Here is a 25,287-nt window from a genome sequence, read left to right as displayed (position 1 = left end):
GTGCTTGCTGCTATAGCCAAGTTTAGTTACAAGGTAGGGGCATTTGCATCTTCCATATTTTCAGGAGCATATCCTTCTTCGTTTATAGTATTTCCAGACGATTGAGAAGAACAAGTAGTGTAAGTTAATTGACATTTTCTCATTTTGCTCATGCTGAAATCTGGCTGACAAAATGTTGGTAAAAATCTCAGAATTTGAGGAACCACTGGTTGCTAATGACAAAACATATCTCAACTAGAACTAAAGTAATCTAAAAGTAATGCCTAGAAACTTGTTGGTATTAACAACTCTCACCGAGCCTCCACCATCCACATGAATAAAGGTGTTTGAATGAACGATTTTAATTCATCATACAAAGGATGACTGAAGTGATAGTAGAAATTTGTAATTCTCTGCTCTTGATGTAACAACAGGCAAATAAAAGGGAAACAAATTATGCTTAAATATATATATCTAATTCTGGGACATTTTACTTTTGCACACACACTTAAATGCCATGTTGCCTGCCAAAAAAGCACAAATACATTGCCACATTTCCATCCAGAAAACAAAGGACTGTAACAAATATGTGGAGTGCAGACCTCTTTCAAAAGGCAACAGGACACTCCAGGAGCTGACTATTAGATTTCAGTCCTTTCTTTCCTAATTTGTATTTTAAGTATGAACTCATTGCAATTTGTATTTCATTTTAAGCTAGAAATGTGGCTTCCACTGCTGGAGATTTATGGCCTGCCCCTGAATTTTGTCCACAGCTTGTGAAGATTATAATCTTTTTTTTCTGTCTGTATTTGCCTTTTAATTAGACAGCACACCAATCTAAACAGTGTCAGAGCCTTTAATATGGATGTCTAAAGCAAACAAAATAGGTGAAAAACAGAAATGCTTCAAAGACCAAAGTCAGAAGTATATTTGGCAACTCCATTCTGTGTTGTGATTGTGACCTGAAAAGACAGCTGGTTGCTTCATACAAAAGGCCTTTCATATAGTAGCAGCACTAAAAACAGTTTTAGTTTCATAAGTATAGAAAGGGATGACTCACATGGTATTACATTCTAGTTTTGATATGTGGAAAATAAATTCACTGCTCTCATTGAGGAATTCTATCCTGGCAATATGGAGCTGAATCAGCAGACAGCCATCTTCTTTCTGCATAAAGCCATGCCCCTCCAGCTTCAACATCTTAAAGGCACCTATTTACTTTCTGTTATCATTTCCATTCAGCTCTAAGCTAATTGAGGTTGGCAGTGTGTAGAATCATATGCACTAGCATGACCAATGTTAAAATGTCAAGAAAGGTTCCACTTGCATGCTGTCAAGTCGGGATCTGCATGGGAGGGTTCCAACAATGCTGAAATGTACTATAGGGTAATAGGACAACACTCCTCAAACAGAAGTACATCTAAATACACGTAACGGAACTGTGAGAAAGATCTTTATAGAGATTAAGATCATTCCATATTCTGGTTGAAATGAAAAGGAAAGAGGAATGTATTATCAAAATATTGTCTTCAGTGGTTCTTCCGTACCCAGGTGTAGTTGGGCCTGTGAATGAAGACTGAACAGGGTCGAGGCCGTAGGGGTACAGGCCATGTAGCATGCAAAAGATATTGCAAAGAGGATTGGCATGCTTAGCTACCGATGCTTCAAGCATAGAAGATGGGTTAGCAGTGTTAGATAAGTGTTCTTTCAGTATTCTCTAGGCAGGAAGGCAGACACACCATGCCCTGACCCACTACTGAGCTAACTTCACAACTAATAAAACTCAAAGACCTTCCAACACACAAACTTCTCACTCCAAGAAAGAAGGGGAAAGCAGAAGCCAAAGTATCTCAGTGGCACCAGGGTAATGTTTGCTCTAGTATCCATCTTCCCCATTCTTAACCATCCAGTTCAATGATACAAGTGATGTTTCTACACAGGTGATTTGGCACTACTTCAAGGCAGCAACTAGGGATTTCATAATCACCTATGTATCAAATCAAAGAAGAATGCGAAATACAGAATTGTATAATATAAAATAAATTAGAACATCAGTATTATTCATCCTACAAAGGCATTAGCTGTAGGGAGAACTGGTTCCTGTTTTGTCCTTAGGAAAAAAACATTGTTTAATATCTGGTAGGACCCCATTAAGTTATAACAAATTGACCTCCTAAATTCCATGAGTTCCTAAGGTTTCTTATTAGGAGCAAGGTCTCTGCTTCCCTTTTTTCTTATCTTGTTTCATGTTAAAAAGGAACCCCCTGCGGTAAAGCTGGGCAGAGGGACAGCCCCTCTTGCTGGGCCTAGATCTAGCAAGGCTGCCTTGGACCCAATGAAGACAAACAATCCCATCTTAGGTGATTAAAGCTAACAGTTAACAGAGGTGATCCACACAACTAGTATATACAGACCTAATGTTATGGCGTATTTTATATCAAATTCAGAAACATTTTCCCCAATTAAATGTGATGGATCCACATTGCTTACAAAACTCCACCAGTAGTGAAGTATAAATGTATATCATAAATATATCATACTATTAATTACTAACCTCTCAATATGCTATGTTGATTGGTTCACCAGCTCAACAAAGTTAACCCCCCCTGACTGACAATGGTAATCACAAGAAGTGTTCCCTCCCTGACTTTATTGTCATTTTTACTGCCAAGTTTCTCTGCTCGAGGGGGGTAGTGCTTCTTTTCTTTCTTTTCTATGCAATCTTGTGCCTTTGAAGTATGTTGATTACATATAACCATGCCTATTGTCAATGTTTGTAATGTTTTGCTTCAGTCTGGTTGTCTGTTTCTAATGGGTAAGCACAGTCAATGTTCATTGATATGTAAGTTAGTTATGCTACACAAGTGTTCAAAATAATGAAATACATAAAAAAATATTTCTTTACTAAATACATACATAGCTATATTAATAAATATACTAAATACACTAATTACATAGCAGCCTGACGTCGTCCTGTGCTGACAATAGTAGAAAACATTGCAGATAGGGCACACTTAAAAAGCAAACCAACGAATGAAAGTATTCCGCGACATACCCATTGATCTGAGTGAAGTTAGCCCTTACACTGTTCACCCATGAGGGAAAGTGTAGTCATTTTAACAGAAACGAATTAGGCCTGAGACAGGTATGCAGGCCACAGTCCTTGCTAGAATTTGAAATCAAGCTGGAGAAAATGCCTAAGATTTTGGGGCTGTAATGTAGATGAATGAAATTTGTTGTATATGTTGATGCTATAAAAATGTACTATTTTTAGCTTCTATTAAACGTTGATTGCATGTTTATATTGTTTGCTTGGTCTTATTCCAAAAGAGGTAACTTCAGCATACCCTGAGTTTCAATTAAAAACAGGTCTTAGAACATACATATAGAAGAGAGAATCTATTCAATAAATTCTTTTTGAATAGTTATTCGTTTTTAAAATTAATTATATACTAAACCTTATATAAATTGCAATACATAATACAAATGATAATGTAGGTCTTATTTTAAAAAAAAGTATTCTTTAGTGATATTATTTTTAAATAACGAATATATTTAATTAATTGTAATGCACATTTAAGTTAATGTGCTGTAACGTTTTCTTGTTAATAATTCTAGATTTCAAATAATATACACTATTATTTCCATTCATATTTTATAGTAACATATTTGTAATTTGTTTTAGTTTAATAAATTAGGCTGTACTTTACCATAATGATATCCCTAGTTGAGGTTGCTGTACTTTACCATAGCAAGATCATTGCCCCGGTGGCAGAGACCTCTGCCTGCGTGTGAAATGTTATGAGTAGTAACTTTACACTCATAAATCCTGCTCTAGGAGGCTCTGCCATGGGGTGGAGAAATGTAAATCTGCACCTAGGAGCAACTTAATTTTCCGAAATGGTGAATAGCAACAAGTGTAAAGCTACTGTTATGTGCTGGAGTAGATTTACAAGCGAGTAAATATACACATATAAATTTACCTTTGTGAGTCTGGCCATTTGTTTGTACTTTTGCACCTAATTAAAAAAAAAATCATTTTAGGGGCTACCTGGTCGAGGGTTTTGGTCATGCTGAGAAGGCCATTACTAAGGGCTCTGTGCTTGTTGTATGTGGATTTAATTAGACTACTTTAGACCGTTATTCAGACTCACTTTCTTTTTCTCCATTTTTAGCCATGGGATTCAGTTGAGGTTTATTTTAATTCATGTTTGAAAATGTTGGGCGATCAATGAACGACTAGTCAGTAAAGTAACAGTTTTTTTCATCCCTGCAGGTTGGAGATATTTTAGAAGTTGCTGACAATGAAACCTTCCCCTGTGACCTGATATTCTTGTCCTCGAGTAATGACGATGGCACCTGCTCTGTTACTACAGCAAGTCTGGACGGAGAATCCAACTACAAGGTACATATGCAGCCTAAAGTTCTTGCTGTTGTTTTTTTCCCCTTTATTTTGTGCTGCTTATGCCGATTCCGTGTTGCGTGTCTCAGACTGCATGGCAGTTGTTTATCTCACTTGAGGGTACTGGTGTAGAGGGATCAATATTGGTACATCCTACCAACTCTATGTGTGCGGGTTCATCGTTACCCACCCAGGTGCACTGTAAGTTGTTACTGGAGTAGTGGAAGAGGTTAGATAGGGCTCTGAGTCCCATATTTAGACCATGTGGCAATCTGTACATTAGATATTGTTTTGCATTGGTTGTATGTCAGTACAACGCATGCTTTTACCCCGCATGCCTTTACAACGCGCGGATTACAACGCAAGTCGTTACAACGACTTGCGTTGGGAGGCGCTGTATAGTGGAATAGTTTAATTTTCTATTCCAACTCCAGTCCCCGTGGATAGTAGGGAAGGTGTTGGATAGAAAATTAAACTATTCCCTATCCAACATCGCCCTCCAGCGAAAGTCGTAACGACTTTTGTTGTAATCCCCGCGTTGTAATGGTAGTGCGGGGTAATAGTTGCGTCGTAAAGGATGTTCCCCATTTGCTTTCATACAGTTGTGTATCTTTCAGTAGCCCATCGAAATCTGTGCTGCTGCCTCCCATGGATGCAAAGTGAAATAGATATGTGGAATCAGCCAATTTGATCCAATTGTGACCTATAATTATTCACGGTGTACTGAATGAAGTGCAAGCATACTTTTTTGTCTGGCAGAGCTGTTGCTTGATGTTAAAAAGAGCTTTAGAGAGCAGTACTCTGATGGGCTTAGGCTTCAATCATACATTGAGCTTCCTATTTACATGTTTTGATTGGGCAGAAGGTGTATGCTTCCACCGAAAAAGAGTATTAGTATCGCACTTTGTATCTTGTTGGAAAGGTTAAGCTCAGTACAGTAGTCATGAGTTGCTTATAATGCAGAGTGAATTACCTATTTCTTATGAAATGTTATTAATGAGATAATATCCCTTTAATACATACATTTCATGACATGGAATCTCAGCTTAGTGTATTAGGCAATGGTTTTAATGTTGGTTACCCCTCTGACATACCCTGGGGTAGACGATTTGCTCTGTGACAGTCCCCCTTAACCTGTCTTTGGAAGTGTTGTATGTTGTTTTATAAACTATAATTCTGTACATATTTGTAATGGTTATGACTGTATAGCTGATGGTTGCTGTCCGACCTAATTCAGGGGCAACAGGGCAGACATGGGCTGGACCCCAACTGTGGGGGTTTAGGTCGATTATCACTGCTATTCATGTACCTGTCCTCCAATGACGCTGCAAACTGAGCAAGTGCACCCTTTTCACACTTTGCTCCCAAGGTAACTAGGATGAGCAGTCAAAGGCTTCAGCAAGGTAGTGTGGGGGGCATGAGCTCAAAACTCCACAGTCAAACAACAGACACAAGAATGCATTTCCAAGCTCAGTGTTTATCTTAATATTAGGAAAGCATTTAAATAACCAAACAAAACAGAATACCACAGGCAAGCATTTACACCCTGTGTGGTATCCTTTTCCCATTGTAAGAAATTCACTAGTGTGGATGGGAATGTTTTTGTACGTGCGGGCATAAGCATAGATTGGACAGGTGTGGTTCAGTAGCTCTATACTCACGTGGAGTATTTTGCAGTTCAGTTCAACCGTTGGTACCCACAAATTGATTGTGTAGGTATCAGTCAATGTTCCCACTGCGGAACATTGTCTGTGTCTGTCTTTCAAGTGTGGGACCGCATTACCTGCTCACAGAACTGTAGATGTGTAACTCTAGCTAGTGTTCACCTGGCCTACGCTTTCAGCTGCAACACAGCTAACATGAGCATGAGGTGCCAGCTTCACTATGGTCTAGGACCACCATGCATGGCAGTTGCTGCCTCTGAGCTGGTATCTGAAGCGTGTTAGTTGTAGCAAGGTAAGGCCTTCGGGACAACAGCAGCTTCTCCACTGGAACCCCTTGGAGTCGGGCAGCACTTTTAAGAATTACAGAGGGGCTGATAAGTGTACTTCTCAGAGTTGATTTCTGTATCTAGTTCACTGTGAGGGTCGCCATGAAAGACCGGGAGACTCCTCACAAGCTGGTCTGACTGCAGCTTCACTTCCCAATGCAGTAAGCAACATCTGGGTGTTCTGCATCCTGGGAACACAGCTGGCTTATGCCAAACTAAACCAGTGTTCTTTCAAAATGGATCTCATTGGGCCCAATACTTGGACTCATACAACACAAAGTCCTATTACTATAGATGTGTGTTACACCAACTGCACATCATTGCACTCTGCACATACACAGAACGCTAACACAAGGTTTTAAGGTTTACATGAGAGATGAACGCCTGACATCAGATGCCATAGTTCTTATCTATTTAAAGAATGAAAAGTTCCAAAAACACAGTGTGCCTGGCATATTTGTAAAATCACATATTTATGGCAATAGGCCTTTAAGGGTGGATGCTTGTACCCTGAGTTATAGCCTTTAGACACTTATTTTATTACTTGAAATCTCAGATTAACATATTAGGTGAGGGTTTTGTGTTGGTTACTCCCTTTGACAAAGCTTGGAGGGTAGAAGATTTGCACGGAGAAAATCCTTGTCAAAGGTCTCTTAGACGGCGTTAAATATTATTTTACCAACTCTACTTTTGTAAGGAAATGTTCGTGGTGCATATGGAAGGACATTTCAGGTACGGCTTGATAGCTTTAGCTGTCTTCCAGACTCTTGCTATCTAAAATTATATTAAAGAAATACATATGCTTAAAAAAAGGGGCTTTGGATTAGCCCTATTCATCCATTGGTCTGTTCGAATGTCACTCACATTCTGCTTCACCCCGTGGCAGCATAGAAAATAAGATAATGGGTCAACCCACTTCAGCCCTTGGCTTTATTTTCCTTTGAGTGACATCACAGATCTAGATCCGCATGAAAATGAGTAAGCTTCAGGGCCAGAGCTGGTGAGCCAGTATTTCAGTTTTCTATTATCTCATTTTATAGGTCCCCTTTCATTCTATTTTTCTTTTTTTCCTCGTTATATTTTTTTGCGCCGTTCATTTACTCTGGACTGAGCAGCATCCGTGAGGCCACTAATTCTAAACCATGCAGCCATATTCAAATGGTGTTGTCGATAGTGTATCGTTGATTTGACACTCCACGATAGCCGCCAGCTTGGATCGGTACAAAATAATACACTGTGCACAGCATCATTCCATGATGGTACTGGCTGGTTGATATGTGTGCAATGTACTCGTTTGTATTGCAGTTATATGGCCGCCACATTTAGAAGGATTGATGGTTTATTTTCTCTACTTTTATTCTTTGAATGCACATTGAGTATGCTTATTGAGGTGTATGTGTTTCCTTATTAGTGGATGGGTGCAAAAATGCATCAGTGGGTCGATGAATGGATGCATCAGTACTGGGGTGAGTGACAGAGTGCATGTATGATGAGTTAAGAGGCCAAACCCATCAATAACTGCAATCCAGTTACAGTACAAGCCAGATGCCTTAGCACTGACAATGCCTTTGTCTTCTGTTGCCTTTGAATTGCAGGGCCTGCACTTATTTATCTTCGTATTTGTGCTGCTTCAGAAAAGCATAACGTTGCTCTTTGAAATATTAATACCTGTTGGTAATCAATAGTTTACTTGCTTCCGCATCTCCTGGAGCTCATGTCCAAATTCCCCCACCACCTTCCCTTAGCAGCTCTGTCTCCTTCTGAAGCATTAACCAATCTACATTTGTTTCATGCCATTTGCAATGGGTTGTTTCTATGCCGCTAATGGTTTGTGCTGTTATATGGATAGAGTGAGAGTATGTGATTCAACAGTTTTTATAGGTATGCAGGCAATAAATGCGCTTATTGGAGTTTTTTAGACCTACTAACCTGAGAAGTTAATTGTGAACTGGTTTTCCGAAGGGTGTTTTTATCTTCAGTGAAGTAGAAAAGAACACTTTCTGTTTTTTTCTATGGCCACAATTAATTGTATTGTAATATTTTTCTCCTGAATTTAATATAGCACAAACTTGATCCGAAGGTATCAAAGTGCTGTACATCAGCACTAGTTGCATTACACCAGGACACATTCATTTTTTGTTGGGCAAGGGAGATTAAGTGAGGAGCCCAGAATCGCAGGATGTTGAGCGTCATTGCTGAGACTCGAACCTTGTTCCCCAGATTTGAGATCGACAGCCCTAGCCATTAGACCACATCATCTCTTCTGCTTACTGCCCCTGACGAGGGTACCCCTGAAGTGCTTTTTCGGGTAGTAGCTTGCTACTCCGGAATCCATATAGGATTAGTGGTAAATTAGTATAGTGAAAATATGAAAGTAATTTGAGCGATGGATATGTTAGTCTCTTATTTGGCTTGAGAAGGATAGTGGAGAGATAGAAGAGGGAAAAGGTTTGCATTCAAATAGTGCTTGCTATCCCTGATGAGATGTTGAAGTGGTTTTCGGTGAGTAGCATGCTACTCCGGAACCATAACAGGATTACAGGGGAATTAGTATAGGGAAATATGAAATTGATTTGAGCTGTGGACATGTTAGTCTGTTATTTGGATTGAAAAGGAATAGCGGAGGGATAGAAGAGGGAATGGTCTACTGTTTATATTTGTATTCATAGCAATAGGAGGAGGTCTGGGATGAGTAATGGGTAGATGGAGGGGGAAGAGTCAGATGGAAAGGTTTAGAAAGGCTTCTTTGTGAGCTCTGAATAGTTAAAGAGGTAAGAGATGATGTAGGGGGTAGAGGAGGGAAGAGTCTAGAAAGGTTTACTTTTGGGATCATACTAGTGGTATGGTGTTTGGGGTGAATGAGACAGTGGAGGTAGAGAACAGAATTATAGACGTATGGGGTGAGAAATAGGGTAGTACATTGGACAGAGTAGTAGAATAAGGTTTGAGATGAGCTAGAGAGTTGAGGTAGAGACTATATTAAGAGTGTTATAGGGTTATGTTATGTTACGTTAATTTTCATATATCAAACGCATTATCACCTGCAGGTCTCTAAGCGCTGGTGAGAAATAGGGTAGTGCATTGTAGAGAGTAGTAAAATGAGGTTTGAGATGAATCAGAGTGGAGCCAGAGGGTATACTGCAAAAGAATCAGGGAGAGATATATTATAGGGTAGTGCATTGGATATGCTGAAATAAAAGCAAAATAAATATAAAGACACACAGGTATACTGAAGGTATATACATGCATTAAGCAGAACTAATAAATATCTATATTTCTAAAGGCTAATTATTATACATGTCTATACAAAGCAATACACATATGTAGGTACATATGTAGGTACATATCTATATTCAAAATGAATGCTTATATACAGAGGGATATGCAATATACTTATGTTTGACTATTGTGGTTATGTGGGGAAGGGCCAATTCTTGACAGCGTTTGCTGTCTTGCCCCAACTATGGGTTTTCCTCTAAAATCATGCATAGTATCAGTAGCATCTGCAAGCTTTGCAAAGTAGTGGTGTGGGAGGGGGAATACAAACAAGAAGACATCATTTAAAATAAATGCAATTGCACTTACCTGCCGCTCGGGCGGCGGCCGCCGCTACCTTGCTCCTCTCTCCCAATCCTTGACTCTGTCAGCTTGTGCACACTGCGCAGGCTCCCAGATGCCAATCACAGCCCTTGGCTCATGCTGGAAATAGTACGAGAGAAGCGCTTGGATTGGGCTCAGCACCCTAGTTTGGCACTCAGACAGGGACTGGAAGCCTGTGTCAGTCCTCCACCCAGCTGCACAACACAGCCAGGTGGAGAAATGCTAAGTGCGTATGATGGTTTGGCTGACCCAAGACGGATGGCCAAACCATTATGCGCACTTATGGTGCCCACTATTACTCCTTCTCCCTGCTCCAACTTAACATAGCTCAGCGCCACCACCCTAACCTGGCTCCATAATAACTTAACGTTCCTAAAGTTGTGTTATAATAATTTTTTCCCCTTTTATACTGCTCGGAGAGCAGTGGGGCGACAATCCATCCTAGCGGAGGAGCAGCTGCTGCATTGTATGCATACTTAGAGCAACTTTCTGGTCAGCAAGCTTCCTCTGCAGGTCTATTAAACTGTTATTCACATTTGCTCCCATCCACAATAGCATACTGCATATGGGTGATGGGGCAGACCTCTGTATGCATTGGGTCCCTTCACTTAGTATAACTGCACTGAGCCTGTGTGCATTATTCAGATACCTAAAAATTTTAATCTTTTCTGTGACAACTCTGGTTCACGGTGTATGTTATTGTATTTATTTTGTATATTAACTTAATATAGCAGATATTTATTTTGCCTGCACTTAAGATTCCCAGTTAAATGAGCATTTATCTTCCATCTATTTTTTGAAGTTGCTTGCATACAGTGTTTAAGTAATATTGAAGCTGCTTGCAGTTTGAGTACTTGGTTAAGTGGTGATTTATTTTTGACTCCTTTACAAATAATTATGATTAAATAAGCCAAAATTGAAAGCCTTGTAATTTAAAAAAACAGCCATACCACTGAATGTTCTTAATTTTATAGTTGGTCTTGCAGTTATTTAATGGCCACAAGTAAAGGGCTGCATATTTGTTCCATTTCGTTTTATTGCATATAGTTCAAATAAAAAATGTAACAAGTGCACCAGCATTTATTTCAAAGCCAGAGTTATTGGATTGTCAATGTTTGTTTTTATTTTGTGCTTTTTGGTTCCATTAGCAAATCTCTGCTGCATTCTTTAGAACAATGTATTTGTCTGGATTCCCTTAAATTTCCCACATCTGAATATTTCATTGTTATTATGAATGTGCCTATATCCGAAGTTGACATTTTTGAGAACTGGGTAACGTTTCCCTCACAATATGTGGTTAATGTTTATAATTCAGCAAGGAGATCGTTCGATTGTGCTGCACTCAGCCCTTATGGTCAGGCAGACATCTAAGGACAGGCGAGAGGGAACCCTTGAGTGGATCATGGGATAGAGAGTCTCCCCAGCCTGGCAGTGTGGAGTGAATAACATTATCTGGTCATCAGAGTAAGAGAGGATGTTCTATATTTAATCGTGCTGGGGCTGCCGGTGCACTAATCTGAACCCTAATGCCGCAGCAGTCAAGGGGCCATGATTGTACGCGCATTGCTATAAGCTCTGTTTATAGACCCAGCGCCTGCACCGTGCATGCTTTTCATTCGAAGGCTGTGGCACTAGATGTCTGGAGAGAGGGGAGGCCTGCTTTGTGATTAGTTTAATTAAAATCAATTAAGACCGTGGCCTCCTGACTGCTAATTTAAGATTCCCTGTTGGCTGAATGCAAACAAACTGTTGGGTTGATGTCAAACCTTTCCATTGATTGTGGCCACACTTCGAAATGACCCTTCGCAGCAGCTGATGCTAAGAATAGGGTTACTTGGCAAGGCTTGAATCAACCATTCCTCTGCAGCGGAAACAATCTTTGACTCTCTCCTCAGAGACAGCCATGATGCTTCCGCGACAGCTGGATGCATGGAATACAAGCCCCAGCCCCTGGCAGCAGGTCACAGTGCAAGTGTTAACTCTGTGTCATGTGGAATGAACGACTTCCCCTCATTTTTCCTGTTTCTCACCTAGGTCTACTACGCTCTGCGTGAAACCGCTGCCCTGTCTACCGTCCAGACTGTGGACTGCCTTAATGCCACCATTGAATGCGAGCAGCCTCAGCCTGACCTCTACAAGTAAGGCTTCACAGACTTCTTATGCCTTAATGCAGCTCTTAGCTGCAGGAGAATGTTTTACTGTTCTTGCATCCTACAGTAGGCATTGGTTCCCTTGGTAAGTATAGATCACAAAAGAAAATGGATTTCCTAAGTTTATACTACATGATGCGGTGCCAGGTCCCTGCACAGGTCCATAGGAGAGCCATCCAGCCTTTGCATATAATATGCCCCAGTCTCTCCCAGATGAAAGATACACCTTTGCACATTCGAAGGTTTTAGAATTCCAACCCAGCCTTTGCTTGAGTACAAAGGCAAGCGCCACACCCCCCTTGGCGTCAGACAGTGAAGGTGTGAGCTAACCCCTTAAGAGTTTGTCATTTGTGCCTGCTTTTTGTGGGATTGAGGAGAGGTGCAGGCAAAATGTTAGTTTGCAGGAGGCTAAGCACTGAACTGACCTCCTTTCTTGGGGTGGTTCGCATAGTTAGGTGGTTAAAGCACTACAAGAAGCTGAATTCAACAACCAGCACTGTGGAAGTGATGCAACACCATCCAGAGTCAGAGAAGGTCTCAAGAAGTGGCAGATACTTCTTCTTGAAAGCACACCGTGCCTCAGACCCATTTCTTTATTTGACAGGTGTAGATCTCCTGTGCAGTTACTTGAAGGTCATTTGCGAGTACTTGGGTCATAATGTAAAAATACCTTATTTTTTTTGCAGCAGTCTGTATTGGTGGCCCCATTGTTTAGCCTAATGGTGAAACTAATGGAACTTCTCGTTTTAAGCCACTGCTTCAGACTGCCTTACCTGTCACTGATTGGACAGACCTGTTGTTTCCAATATGCGCTTTGGGCTAGCCCCTGGCCTTGCTCATGATAGGTTGACCTTGTTGTATATCTCAGCTGTCTTCTCATGAATTACGAGCTTCCTTCCCTATTCATGTTTGTCCTTCCCAGGGGCATTTTGTTCTCAAAGTGTTCTGATTGGTTGACTTATATCCTTCCACTTCTGATGTTGCTTGCATTCATGAAACTATTTTTTTTCTTTTACTTTAAGCACCCTATGTGAGAGCATGTGTTTGCCTGTACTTTGCCCTATGTGTAACTTCCCCCTTTGTCAACCCCTGCACTCTCAGTGATACTCCCTCCTGCCCCTAAAGCTTGTCCATTGCTTCCCCACCCTTAAACTTTCCGCTCATTTTTTAAAATAATATTCCCCTCACTCCCACACCTCCTCACTTGGTGCTTCCTTCCCCACCCTTTCCAATATCATTTTTTAGGTCTCGTAGCGATACAGTGCGTAAGCACTGTACTCGCCGAGATCTATTGTTACGGACTATGCTTCCCAGGAGACAGTGCCGGCCGCGCGCATTGCCTCTTCAAGGAGGCGATTTGAGCGGGGCACGCGCTCGCGAACGCGCTCAGCTGCTGTCTCCTGGGAAGCTCCAAACACCATACACGCATGCGCATACACAGACACACACACACACGAGCACCCATGCACGCACACACCCACTCATACAGAGAACCCACCCCCGCCGTCGCATACACACACGCACGCACACACACACCCACAAGTGCACCGAGCGTACCCCCCACCACCCTTACCCCCCCAGCCCACTTACCGCCACTCCGGACTTCAGCCGCCACCACTGCTCCTCTCCTGGCCAGGCACTCCGTGATCGCGAGCTTCCAGCAGGAAACGGAAGTCCCGCCCCGCCACCACTGCTCCTCTCCTGGCCAGGCACTCCGTGGGCGCGAGCTTCCAGCAGGAAACGGAAGTCCCGCCCCACGGTAGTTTTCCTCACGCGCACCACGCGACCAGCTGGGGAGTACAGGAGCAGGTTCGCTGAGATGAAGTGCTGGCTGGGCGGCCAATATCTGCTGGTGGTGAGTCATATGTTGGGAATGGATCAGAACCTCACACACTGACTCCCCCCCCTCCCGCCCCCCCCCCGGCTTTATACTCAGTTGGCTTGACTACTGCTGTGTTTATGCAATCCGAAATGGATCGTGCCTTGATATTGGCTGCCTGGGTGAGGTCTCAGCTTTTGTTTGAATAAACTGCCACCTTTAGGTCTAACGACGAAGCGTTTTGATCATTGGTTGACTCGCCCACCTCCCTCCATACCCCACTGTGTGTGATTGCCTGCTTGCAGAGACCTAGGCAAGGCTTCAGAAAACAACTTCATGCAAATATTTGAGACTAGAGTTAAAATGGTGATTTATTTGTATATTGGGTGTATTTCTCTGCCTCTCCCCCATTGACTTGTGGAGGCATAGAAATACGACTCGTTGCAGCTAGGGAGGGGAGTTTCAGTGCTTCGAGCTCGCTTCTGCAAAACCGATGTGACATGCAGAGCGGGGGATGTGAGACGGCGAGATGCTTTGCATTGGAGCAAAGCCAAGGAAATTGGGTCCATTCTGTGTTGGTGGCATAGCACTGCTCGTGTAATTTATGGAGCCCCCTGGAGTCCCAGCTCCACTGCGCCCCCTGAATAGATGGAAAGCTGTTGTCGAGCTTAACGAGGCCGAGAGGGCTTCTCAAGAGTAAAAACTCAATGTCCATTTTCTCCTAGCGCACTGATGAAGTGTCCTCAGTGCTTGATGGGAATTAATGCGACTGCAAAGCTCTTTTTGTGAAGCATGAAAACAAAAATTACACATTAAGGTACTTTGTTACACTTACTTTCATGACCTCCGAGATTCGAGCCGAATTGCAGAGCAGTCCAGCCGGTGCCCTCGCCCCCTCTCTCGAAGGTATCACCCGCCCTGTGTGCAGCCTCCACCCCCTCCCCACAGTTGTACCGCCCTCCTCCCGCTGGGCTCTGCTCGCCGGCCACAGAGATTCAGGCTCCGCCAGGCTCCAACGCGCTGTACGCCTCAGTGAGGTTCTGGGACGGGCGGACTGGCCCCCCCGGGACTGATTCGGCGGCCTGAGCAGCTTCAGCGGCCTCCTAGAGGCACAGCTGCGGATGGAGGACCGGCTGCTGGTGCACTGTACGTGCCTGCCATAGCGCCGCCTCCCCGGGGGTCTCTGAGAGGTCCTTGTTAGCTAAGCTTCCCTCACCTTAGAGTAATTTAGTTATACACAGGGCTTAAAGTGGGCCGGGTCCTGGCGGTGCTCAGCACAGCAGCTCTAAAAAGCAGGGATTGAGGGAGGTCCCTATCAAGCTCCCCATTTTTGCACTCCCCTTCATGGCTTAAAGTTGGCCAGGTTCTGCCGGTGCTCAGCCCCGCAGCTCTTAAAAGCAGGGGCTGAGAGAGGTCCCTATCGGGCCCTCCATTTTGCCATCCCCTTCATGTCTTAAAGTGGGCCAGGTCCTGCCTGTAGTCAGCACAGCAGCTGTAAAAAGCAGGGGCTGCCATTTTTGCCCTCACCCTCATGTTGGAAAAAACATCTTATTTTCTGCAGCAGTGCCACCCTTCACTGCCTTTAAGGTAACGTCAGAGACTCCTTTTAGTTATTTTACTGTCCTTTCATAACAGAAGCATTTTCAATAGACTGTACAACGAAGCCATAGTTGCTTCTTTACCTTACGCAATAAACAACCATAGGCAAACACAACAGTGCCGTTTTTTTTGTAGGTGTAATGCTACTTGTTGCTTTATGTATCTGAATGTAAGGACAGAAGCCCTTAATTACATCGCCACGCCCCTTTGAGAGACTCCGCCCCCCCCCGTTTTTTCAGGTGCTGGTTATACAGATCCAACATGTTTAATCATCATTCTCTTTTTCATGTTGTGAGTGAGTGGGTTAAAATGTTAAACCCACTTGATTATTTTTCCACATGTACTGAGATCCTAAATTTCCTAGATTCAACCGTGAGCAGTTAAAATTTTATTCCCCATCCTTTTATTATCCTAATGTTGGAAAAATGGTTAATTTGGATACAAATCAATTCAAATCATTAAAGATAACCCCCAACCATGGTGTTAAGTTTTACATTCTGAGTGTGTGCTTTTTCAGAGCAAGCACTATTAAAGAACACTGCTTATCAGTGTAGATAACACGTGACTCCTACACCTTGTAGTCCTCTGCCTTATGTAGCATTTCCTATACACTGATTTAAACGCGTGTGATTGATTGTCTCTGTGTAATACAACACATATTGCATTACAAATGCTATAGGTGTCACATTTGCTGAAAGTTAAAACTATTGGCATTGTCATACAGCCATGCCAATAACTCAAACTTTAATGCTGCGAGACCTATTGCATTGTAAATGCTTGTTGTTTTACCATTTGTCGTCTGCCACACTGTCAGTGGGCGTCTATCATAAAATGATTTTTTTAAACATTTCAAGTTGTCCATCCGTAAAGGAACGTGGGAATGCATGTGTGATGGATATCCAGAAATTGGTTTATATAATTTTAACAACCCATTCAAAGACAGCCGGCACAGATGCACACGCTTCCACTGAGGATATGTTTGAGCTGGGTTTATTAAAATATTACAAATGCATTGAAAGATGGCCTCTACGAACGTGTGTGCAACCACAGTATCCACCGTTCAGCTGCTTTTGTAAAAATGTTACATATACATTCAGACAGCTGTAGTGGATGCACGCGCATCTACAGTAGACATCTTTGAATGCATTTATAATATTTAAAAAAAATCCTGTTCCAAGAAGGCTCTTTGAGATTTTTGTAAATTTGTGTTGATTATCTAATGCAAAAAAATATTGATAAAGCCTATAGATTTCACTGATGAGTCCTATTAAGTTTGTTAATGTGTGTTTCTTTTAGTTTGCCTTCAGGCCTACATTTGGGTTTGAAAAATAACCTAGAACCCACTCTAGAGGTGGATTGTAGCTGTGAAAAGCTCCATCCTTCATGTCCACCCAGCTTCTGAAGCTTTAAAAACCAGAGTTTGCAGATGTTGATTTCTTGGTCCAGGTTTAATGACAAAGAGGGAAGGGATCTACGCCCAGGTCAGCTAACCGGCCATGCTACTTATTCATGAAGACGATCATCTTTTACAATGAATTGGTGTATATCTCGAAGAATAAATTAAAAATGGATTCAGAGCATTGCATACAGTTACAAACTGAAGAGAGTAGCGGCAGCCTTGAAGTAGGAATCAGGCACAACAAGGAACATACATTCACAATACTCTAAAGAAATGTAATAACTGGCAGATGTATTGAGCAAAATGAGACGAAGAGGTGGAAAGTCCAGGTTGGACTGCCTGAGTTCTCTTAGATGAAAAATAACCCATCTATTTGGGCGTTGCTTCCTGTATAGAGCAGTCAGCTAACCATTTTTGAAGGACGGTCGAAGGTATCAAACGCACCACCACGTCATCCATCTATATCAACCTTAGGTCACCTCAAGGAAATCCAGTGTGTTCCTTGCCCTTAACAGGATGTAAACCAGCTTGGTGACTGTTGAGGTAATCATTTTCTCTAAATGTTTGCAGTTGTATGATTTGCAGCAATTTGGCTGGATTAGTTAGAAGAAAGATTGCTCTATTAACCAGATCGCTAACATCTAAAGAGGATTTTTTGAAAAAAGGGTGAATTTTGTTTGACTGGTTTAAATAGATTACAATTACAGAAGAAAAATGCCAGTCTTGAAAGAGCAATTTAAGACTTCAGGAAGTAACTGACTAACTTTTCATTTAATTGCTTATTCAGTTTTACAAGGACGTGGGTCTCCCTGAGTCATAGGATAGGTCTTTTTGTACCAGAGTCTGTGCATTTCCATCAAGGTGTTTCGCTTGCTGTTCCTAGCTGGTGTTTATATCTGTTGTGTGCAGACTGTTTACCCCTCCATACCTAGTCTCTCTTTGTCCCTGTGTGCCCAGGTATCCTGGTCCCAGTGTACTGCTCTCCTTTCCATGGTTTCTCTATACATGTTTGTGTGCCCCTATGTCCTTGTTGCTCTCGCCACTTAGACATGGCCATGCATTTGTCTTCCTGTCCTTGCTTTTACTGTCCGATGATTTTTGGAGAGGGTTTCTATCAGCAGGCCCTTCTGCTAGCATGATCCAACAGCACCTTGTCCCCATTGCCACTTGCTCTGCTGACTTACCATAAATGTCTTTCACTGCCTGGGCTTTTACTCTGTCGGTATGAAGCGTACACGTTACTAGTGCAAAATGATGGATAAGGAAGTGACTTCGATAGGTTAAAACCTGCCAGAGACAGACATTTATCAAATCCGAACTTTTTAAGCATAGTCCCATGATGCAGCCATTACCCCATTGTGGATCAGCATAAGGGGTCTTTAAGTCTCTTTTTTCCTCTGGAGGGCTTTGGGTCTAGGAGTTGTGGGCTTCTAGCAGCATGTTCATGTTCCAGATGCAGGCGGCACTGCTTTCAGAACTGCCTTCTATTTCTCTGGGCCTCAGCAAGTTGTGCGCCTATCATTAGAGGTGGCTTTACATATTGACTGGTGATTCACTGAGGGTTAGTGGTAATAGTGACTTAGTGCACTTCGAGGGGAGTGCTGCATTGAGATATGTGATGATGTAAGTAGACAATGAAGTGAGTGGACGAGCAGTTATCCCTTCTACCTTTGATCCCCAGTTTTTGATCACATTCCGGGGCTGTTGTCTGCCCTAAAGCCTGCTACATTACCAGTGCTTCGCTTCCATCGGAGAAATCACCGGCTCTGTTTATGATCCTGCCTGTGGATTTAGAAATGTGTAGTTGTGATGCCACAAATGCACTGTGCAACTTAGCTGCAAGGTCCCCAGTGCAATGGGAGGCTGGAAAGAGAGGGAGGGCTAATGAGGCATGGTGCACCTGATAGAGCAACTGTGTTTTGGAGCATAGCCACAAAACGATTTAAGTGTCTCCTTCCTTGGTCAAGTTCCCCCTTTATGTACACTTTAAATATTACAATAGTCTTTGCTTTGGGCAAAGGCCTCATATTTGGACGAAAGTAAGCAAGTTAAACGCTTCATTATAATAAGTCTAAGGAAGTGAATCAAGGGTTCCTTCTTGACCCAGCGCTATGGAGCAACCACGCAAAGCTCTGGAGTTACGCCATAGCTTCCTCACTTAATACACTGGATATGGTGCAATGTAAAGGTCTCCTGTTACTATAGGCAGATGGCTCGCTCCTCGTGGTGAGAACTAGTCACCTTGCAGACAGGTGCATGTGTTCCCCTACCTAGGGTTGAACACTTGAGGAACCCTTGGATGGTGACAGAACATACAACCAAGAAACTAGAAGAAAAACAAACCTTCTGCAAATGGAATCGGTGGGTTCACAAGGATTCTTGGAATTAATGTCACAGCTCGAGTTATTTGCTTGATGAGGTGATTTTCCTGGCATTTTTTGACTTGCTTCACAATCGATCCTCCAACAAAGTGTTTCGAAATGTAGTTTCGCATGACAGAGTTCCCTCTGTGCTGCCTGCATCTTTCAATGTCTGACGGAAGTGTGCTTGCCATCGTCATCCATATCTTCTGTGGTTTACAAGTGTTGAGGCTTATGTCTTTTTAAACATTAACATGCCAGTGATGCCTTCCATTAATGTTTGTCTGCAGTGTCCTTACAGAGAGGGGCTGTTTTTAGACCCGTGACTCATCTAGTGTTCTGTGCCTGACATGGTGCAGAGTCCACATGTCCCACTCCAGGTACCAAGCCACCCTCGGTCTAAATGTATCCTTCCCAGGGGGTCCCCTTCCCAAAGGATGGCTGGCAGCTGCTGCTTTGGAGAGCTCTTGCCTTTAAATCTTATGCAGCATGGAAACCTGTGCCTGTGACATCAGGACTCCCAGTAATAAGAACTTGGCATACTGCTCCTCTGTAATAATCATTTACAGTAGAGTTGTGCAATAAAGCCTGCTGCCAGAGCCTAAAGGCAGTGTCGATGCATGCTTTCCAGGGGAACAGCAACTGACACTTAAGCTGTAAATAGGAAGCCTTTGAGCTTCATGTCCTTTTTCTTGCCCTAAAAATCGACTCTGATTGCCTGATACGAAGTCACTGATGGCATTTTTCTGGAGTTTACAAAACGAGGAAAAAAACCTGATCTTTGGAGCTACAAAAGAATTCTGCTTTAATCAGTGGCGTAAATACCTACATGTAATTAAGTTATTGTACGTGACAGATTACACAGTTATGCTACATATCCTCCATCTGAAGAGCTCGTTAGAAGTAGAAAGAGAACAATCATTTCTGAAGGAGATGGGAGGGGTGATGACGTGTCCATTCCATCAATTGTTTTACAAATCACATTAGAGTTTTGTGACTTCATATAGACCTTCGTCTTTTGCCTCATTCCTGCTTTTGGTCCACCTGATCATTGAATCAAGTTATTTATTTTGATTTATTAGTATGGTTTGTGAAATTTTGCACATTTTCTGAAATATGCTAATACTAGATCAGAGTAGAAAACCTTCTTTTATGACGAATGTTTATTGTGCTTGTAGAATTGGTTTATGTTTAATTAGCAATTTGCCTCACTGTACATATCACCACTTTACTCAATGAGACGGTAAGTACTATTAGTGACTTCAAATAATAGTTTGGGTTATGTTTTGCATATTTTTAGATAGCAGGAAGACATTTAGTTTGGGTGATATTGCAGTCCGCATCCTTTAGGGAATCAGGAACCACATTTGGGCCTGTATTACGTAACTGGTGCATTGTCCTTGTTTGTGCCAAAGCAGGTTTCAAGTATGGGCCACGTGAACATGTCTACACCCTAGTGCAGCATTATTTGAGCATCTAAGGCAGAGTTTCCCTAAGTATATTGAACGTCAAATAATGTTGCAAAGTTCAGGTTGTACCAGGATGCTGGTCAGGATGTACATGATTAAGATTGTAATCAAAGGTTTAGTACTAACGTAATAGTCTGCGCCTGTTCAGAGAACCACCTGATCATGTGAAATGACCTGGATCCCTTTTATAGTAAAGGTTGGTCTAAAAATTGCCTAGAACTTCTGGTACGTGTTCACAGACTTGTGTTTAGTAAGTCAAGACAAATTAGTGTGACGTAGGTGACATGCAGTCGCTCTACATCCTAGTATATGGTAGAGGGAATCACCTCCCTTCAGGCATTGCGGACAATATATCCACTTCTTGGCGTTCGTGTGTGTAATGATCAAATGTCCACAAGTGATCATATGGTTTTAAGTAGGTTTATTCCAAGTAACATAGAGAGACCCCACCAGGAGCATCCAGCATGGTGCTCAGCCCAGCCAACTGTAATCACCCAGGCAGATCACCAACATTCTGATAGATGCATCACATGAACATTCCATTGGTGGTAGAGAAGGATTACATTGAGAATATCAGGATACAACATATCCTCTTTTCTTATACAGAAAACAAAAAGCTAAAAACAGAGACGGAGAGCAGAAGAAAAATGAAACCAAGTGAATTTAGCAAAAGCGGAAAAAGGAACAGCAAGGAGAAAGCACCCATGAAAAAAAAACAATGAGAGGAGAATAGAAAACATATAAACCATCCTCCCTTCTTACTGAACTTTGATAAAAAAGCGACATAGCAAGGCACTTTAGAAAAGAGAAAGCACAAAAGATACTTTCAAATCAAGAACAAGGAATGAATTGAGGCTGAAAAAGGAAATCCAATAGAACCCAGTGCTAAAGGAGAAAAAAGAAGAAAACCTCAGAATGAAAACAGAAAAGAAGGAACAAACAAAGAGGATGAGGAAAAATAAGAGTGATTCCCCATCTAAACACCATTATCATACGCAATGACAGAATAGTAATGCAAAGATAACCGTGCAAAATAGCAATTAAAATACAATATAAACGTAACATACTTAGCAATTAAGGCGTGAAATGCACTCAAATAAGATAAACACATTGGCTAAAGATGTTAACTAGAATGCATGTAGAGTAAAGATATACGTGTGAAAACAAACTTTGTGTTGAAATTCCACACTGTGCACTGTAGTAATGTAACTGCGTAAATACACATATGAGTATGTACTCATATGTGTATTACAAACAAATGGAACAGAAGGGTAGGAACCCATGTTAAAGCTAAATGACAAAAACCTTACACTGACAGCGTTTGGGAAGGAACCCAAAAGCGCAATGCACTGGGATTGTAACCCTAGCATAACCCCCAGGAGGGGTTGAAAAACACACACCCTGATAGGGTAAAAACAAAAATGACGAGGTCCCTGTGCGAACAAATGACATGGGGCAACCACATTGTGCGCTAAGGAAGGCAAATGAGACTGAGAACCCATCGCAAAATCCTTGAGGTAGTGCAGATGGGACTAAAACCCACTGCAAACGAATGGGACTAGGACCCATCGCAAAAACATTGAAGTTAAACAAGTGGGACTAAAACCCACTGTAAGCAAATGGGACTGGGACCCATCGCAAAAACATTTAAATTAAACAGGTGGGACTAAAACCCACTGCAAACGAATGGGACTGGGACCCATCGCAAAAACATTTACATTAAACAGGTGGGACTAAAACCCACTGCAAGGAAATGGGACTTGGAACCCATCGCAAAAACATAGAAATTAAGCAGGTGGGACTAAAACCCACTGCAAACGAATGGGACTGGGACCCATCGCAAAAACATTTAAATTAAACAGGTGGCAGTAAAACTCACTGCAAGCAAATGAAAACGGGACCCATCCCTAAAACATTTAAATTAAACATGTGATCAATAGAGCAGCTGGGACTAAAACCCACTGCAAGTGCAAAAGACAAAACACTGTTGTGTACAGCAAAGTACAAGTAAAATATATGGCCTGTGAGGAGGAAAACTAGCGTACCAAACTAGAAGAAAAAAAAAAAGCACTATGCACGATCCTACACTACAAAAACGTTGCACACCTTATGTAAATGCAAATAGAGACATGAAGTAGTACAGCACAGGAGTTAAAGTTCACATATTGGCATTCAGCTAAATTTTAAACGCCGGAGCTCAATCCTTGCCCCCGAGAAAAATATCCGTATTAAAATGAAGAACACACTAAGATTCATGACAGCGCTCCGTAAGACTCCGTCATTTTCATGAAGGAAGTGCACAGTACCTTAGATTCATGACAGAGCTCCGTTGAGAATGAGGGAAAATTTCACTAGTCCCATTGTCTGCTGCATCGCAATGACTAAACGAGTGAAAGGGAAACGGCTGAAATGGTTGAAATCGCATAAAACTCCGAATTACGTTGAGGCAGACAACGTAAACAGCGCTGGGAACAACAGACGTGAAGTAAGGACTCCCAAAGCAAACATGGCGGCACGCAAAACGTCACAGGGCAGGATGGCTCTCCGCATAAATATGCACTAAAACTCATGAGAGCTGTAGTGACGCTGAAACAAGACGTCACACACGAAGAAGAGGAGACTTCGAAGGAACAACAAGCATGAGGTGAGAATGCACACGCTGTGAGCGTGCGCGCAGTATGAGGCTCAAGAATGTTTGAATATGGTAGGCCAGTTAAACTTCCATTGCGCTAAGGCATAGTGAAAAGCAAAATTCCCAACTCCCCGAATATTATGGTAACACAGTCCTGTTCATAAAAAACAAATTTGTCAGTTCACAGGGGTATAACTACGCACACAATGCGGTTGGCAGAATACAGCACGAAGGCAGCAGTAAAACCAGTTTCGGTACAGATGCACTGGTGCTGTCGCAGGACTTGGCACGCAGGCAAGAAATGACCCAAATGTAGCGCTGCAGACATTCTCCAGATCTTGCTTCACATGTAAAACTGGCAGGAACTTAGACAGATACACTACTTCACCAGGCAGTGTATAAACGTACTCACCACAGCAGAACTGGTTGTTAGGAGGAATTGACAAAACAAATGACTTGCTCATAGGGGCACAACACAGTAGGAGCCAAGGCTGATTGCTAGAAAGGCTTACCCTCAGAGGGGCACAGCTACAGTCAGACAATAGACTCTCCAGATGCTTGAACAACTGGTGGACTGCTGTGGGCGACCAATGGCAGGTCACTGGTGGGGTCAAGATGGCAGTTGGGGTAGCTAGTCTTGTTGCAGGAAGTCTTGTCTTAATTTGAAGTTTTCTTACTTAATTTGAAGTATTTAGAAGTCCTTGTAGGTAGCTTGTTTTGTTGCAGGAGGTCCTGTCTTAATTCGAACTTGTTTTTCTTAATTTGAAGTTGTATGAAGTCCTCGTAGAGGTGACAGATGTAGGCTCTTTCTAAAAACCGTCGCCAACATGTAATGATCAAATGTCCACAAGTGATCATATGGTTTTAAGTAGGTATATTCCAAGTAATATAGAGAGACCCCACCAGGAGTATCCAGCATGGTGCTCAGCCCAGCCAACTGTAATCACCCAGGCAGATCACCAACATTCTGATAGATGCATCACATGAACATTCCATTGGTGGTAGAGAAGGATTACATTGAGAATATCAGGATACAACAGTGTGATATCCTACTGAATTCTGGGTGTTGTAGTCTTGTGTTGCATGTACTATACTAAGTAGACTAACACACCTGAACAGAATGATTTCTAGGTGAAGAGTTCAGGATTGGAGCCAGTTACCCTGGAATTCTGGCCTCCCATCACGGTCAACACGCTGAAGACCATCTTTAAGACCATCAAATCCGGCTCTCCTCGTGACCCCAGCCCCATTAAAGTACTTAAACAACTGGACGCCCCCTCCCTTGAAGTTATCGTCGATACATTAAACTCCTCTTTGGAACTTTCTACAGTTGCGGCTCCTTGGACACACGCCATGATCAGCCCACTGCTAAAGAAGCCCACAGCAAATCTGGATATATTGGCAAATTACAGACCTATATCCTTGCTTCCTGTCTTTTTCAAAATTACTAGAGAGACACGTCCACTCGGCCTTAACCCATTTTCCCGAAGATAATTCCCTCCTCCATCCGTCTCAATCGTGTTTTCGTGCTGGCTTCTCCACAGAAACAACTCTACTGGGAGTCACGAAAACATCCGGAAACTCCTTGACGATGGTCAAACGGTCGCGCTCGTTCTTTTAGACTTGAGCGCGGCCTTCGATACCATATCTCATGAAAAACTCTTTATGACGTTAAAAAAAAAATGGTATCCGTGGTAGGGCACTTGAATGGATTAGGTCTTTCCTGACACAACGGACGTTCCAAATTACATCTTCCTCGGCATGCTCAGAAATGTTCAACGCCCCACTCGGAGTGCCCCAGGGATCCATCCTAAGTCCTCTGTTTTTAACCTGTATCTCAGACCTCTGGCTGACCTAGCGGACAAATCAAGACTCACTCTCATGACCT

General features: G+C 42.4%; 1 protein-coding gene across 5 annotated transcripts in view; it reads left to right on the top strand.

Moving 5' to 3' along the window:
* Positions 1 to 25,287, top strand: part of ATP11C (ATPase phospholipid transporting 11C (ATP11C blood group)) — an 828,266-nt gene that overhangs the window by 404,453 nt on the left and 398,526 nt on the right. For all 5 annotated transcript variants that reach the window (XM_086918646.1, XM_086918644.1, XM_086918645.1 and 2 more), the window contains exons 6-7: positions 4,256 to 4,384; positions 12,006 to 12,109. In XM_086918646.1, the coding sequence (XP_086774772.1) occupies positions 4,256 to 4,384; positions 12,006 to 12,109 (233 nt within the window). The remainder of the gene's footprint in view (positions 1 to 4,255; positions 4,385 to 12,005; positions 12,110 to 25,287) is intronic.

The sequence above is a fragment of the Lissotriton vulgaris genome, chromosome 4_1, assembly GCF_964263255.1.
Source record: "Lissotriton vulgaris chromosome 4_1, aLisVul1.2, whole genome shotgun sequence".
NCBI lineage: Eukaryota > Metazoa > Chordata > Amphibia > Caudata > Salamandridae > Lissotriton > Lissotriton vulgaris.
Note: the sequence above shows the minus strand (reverse complement) of the source record. Positions and strands in the feature narration are given on the sequence as shown.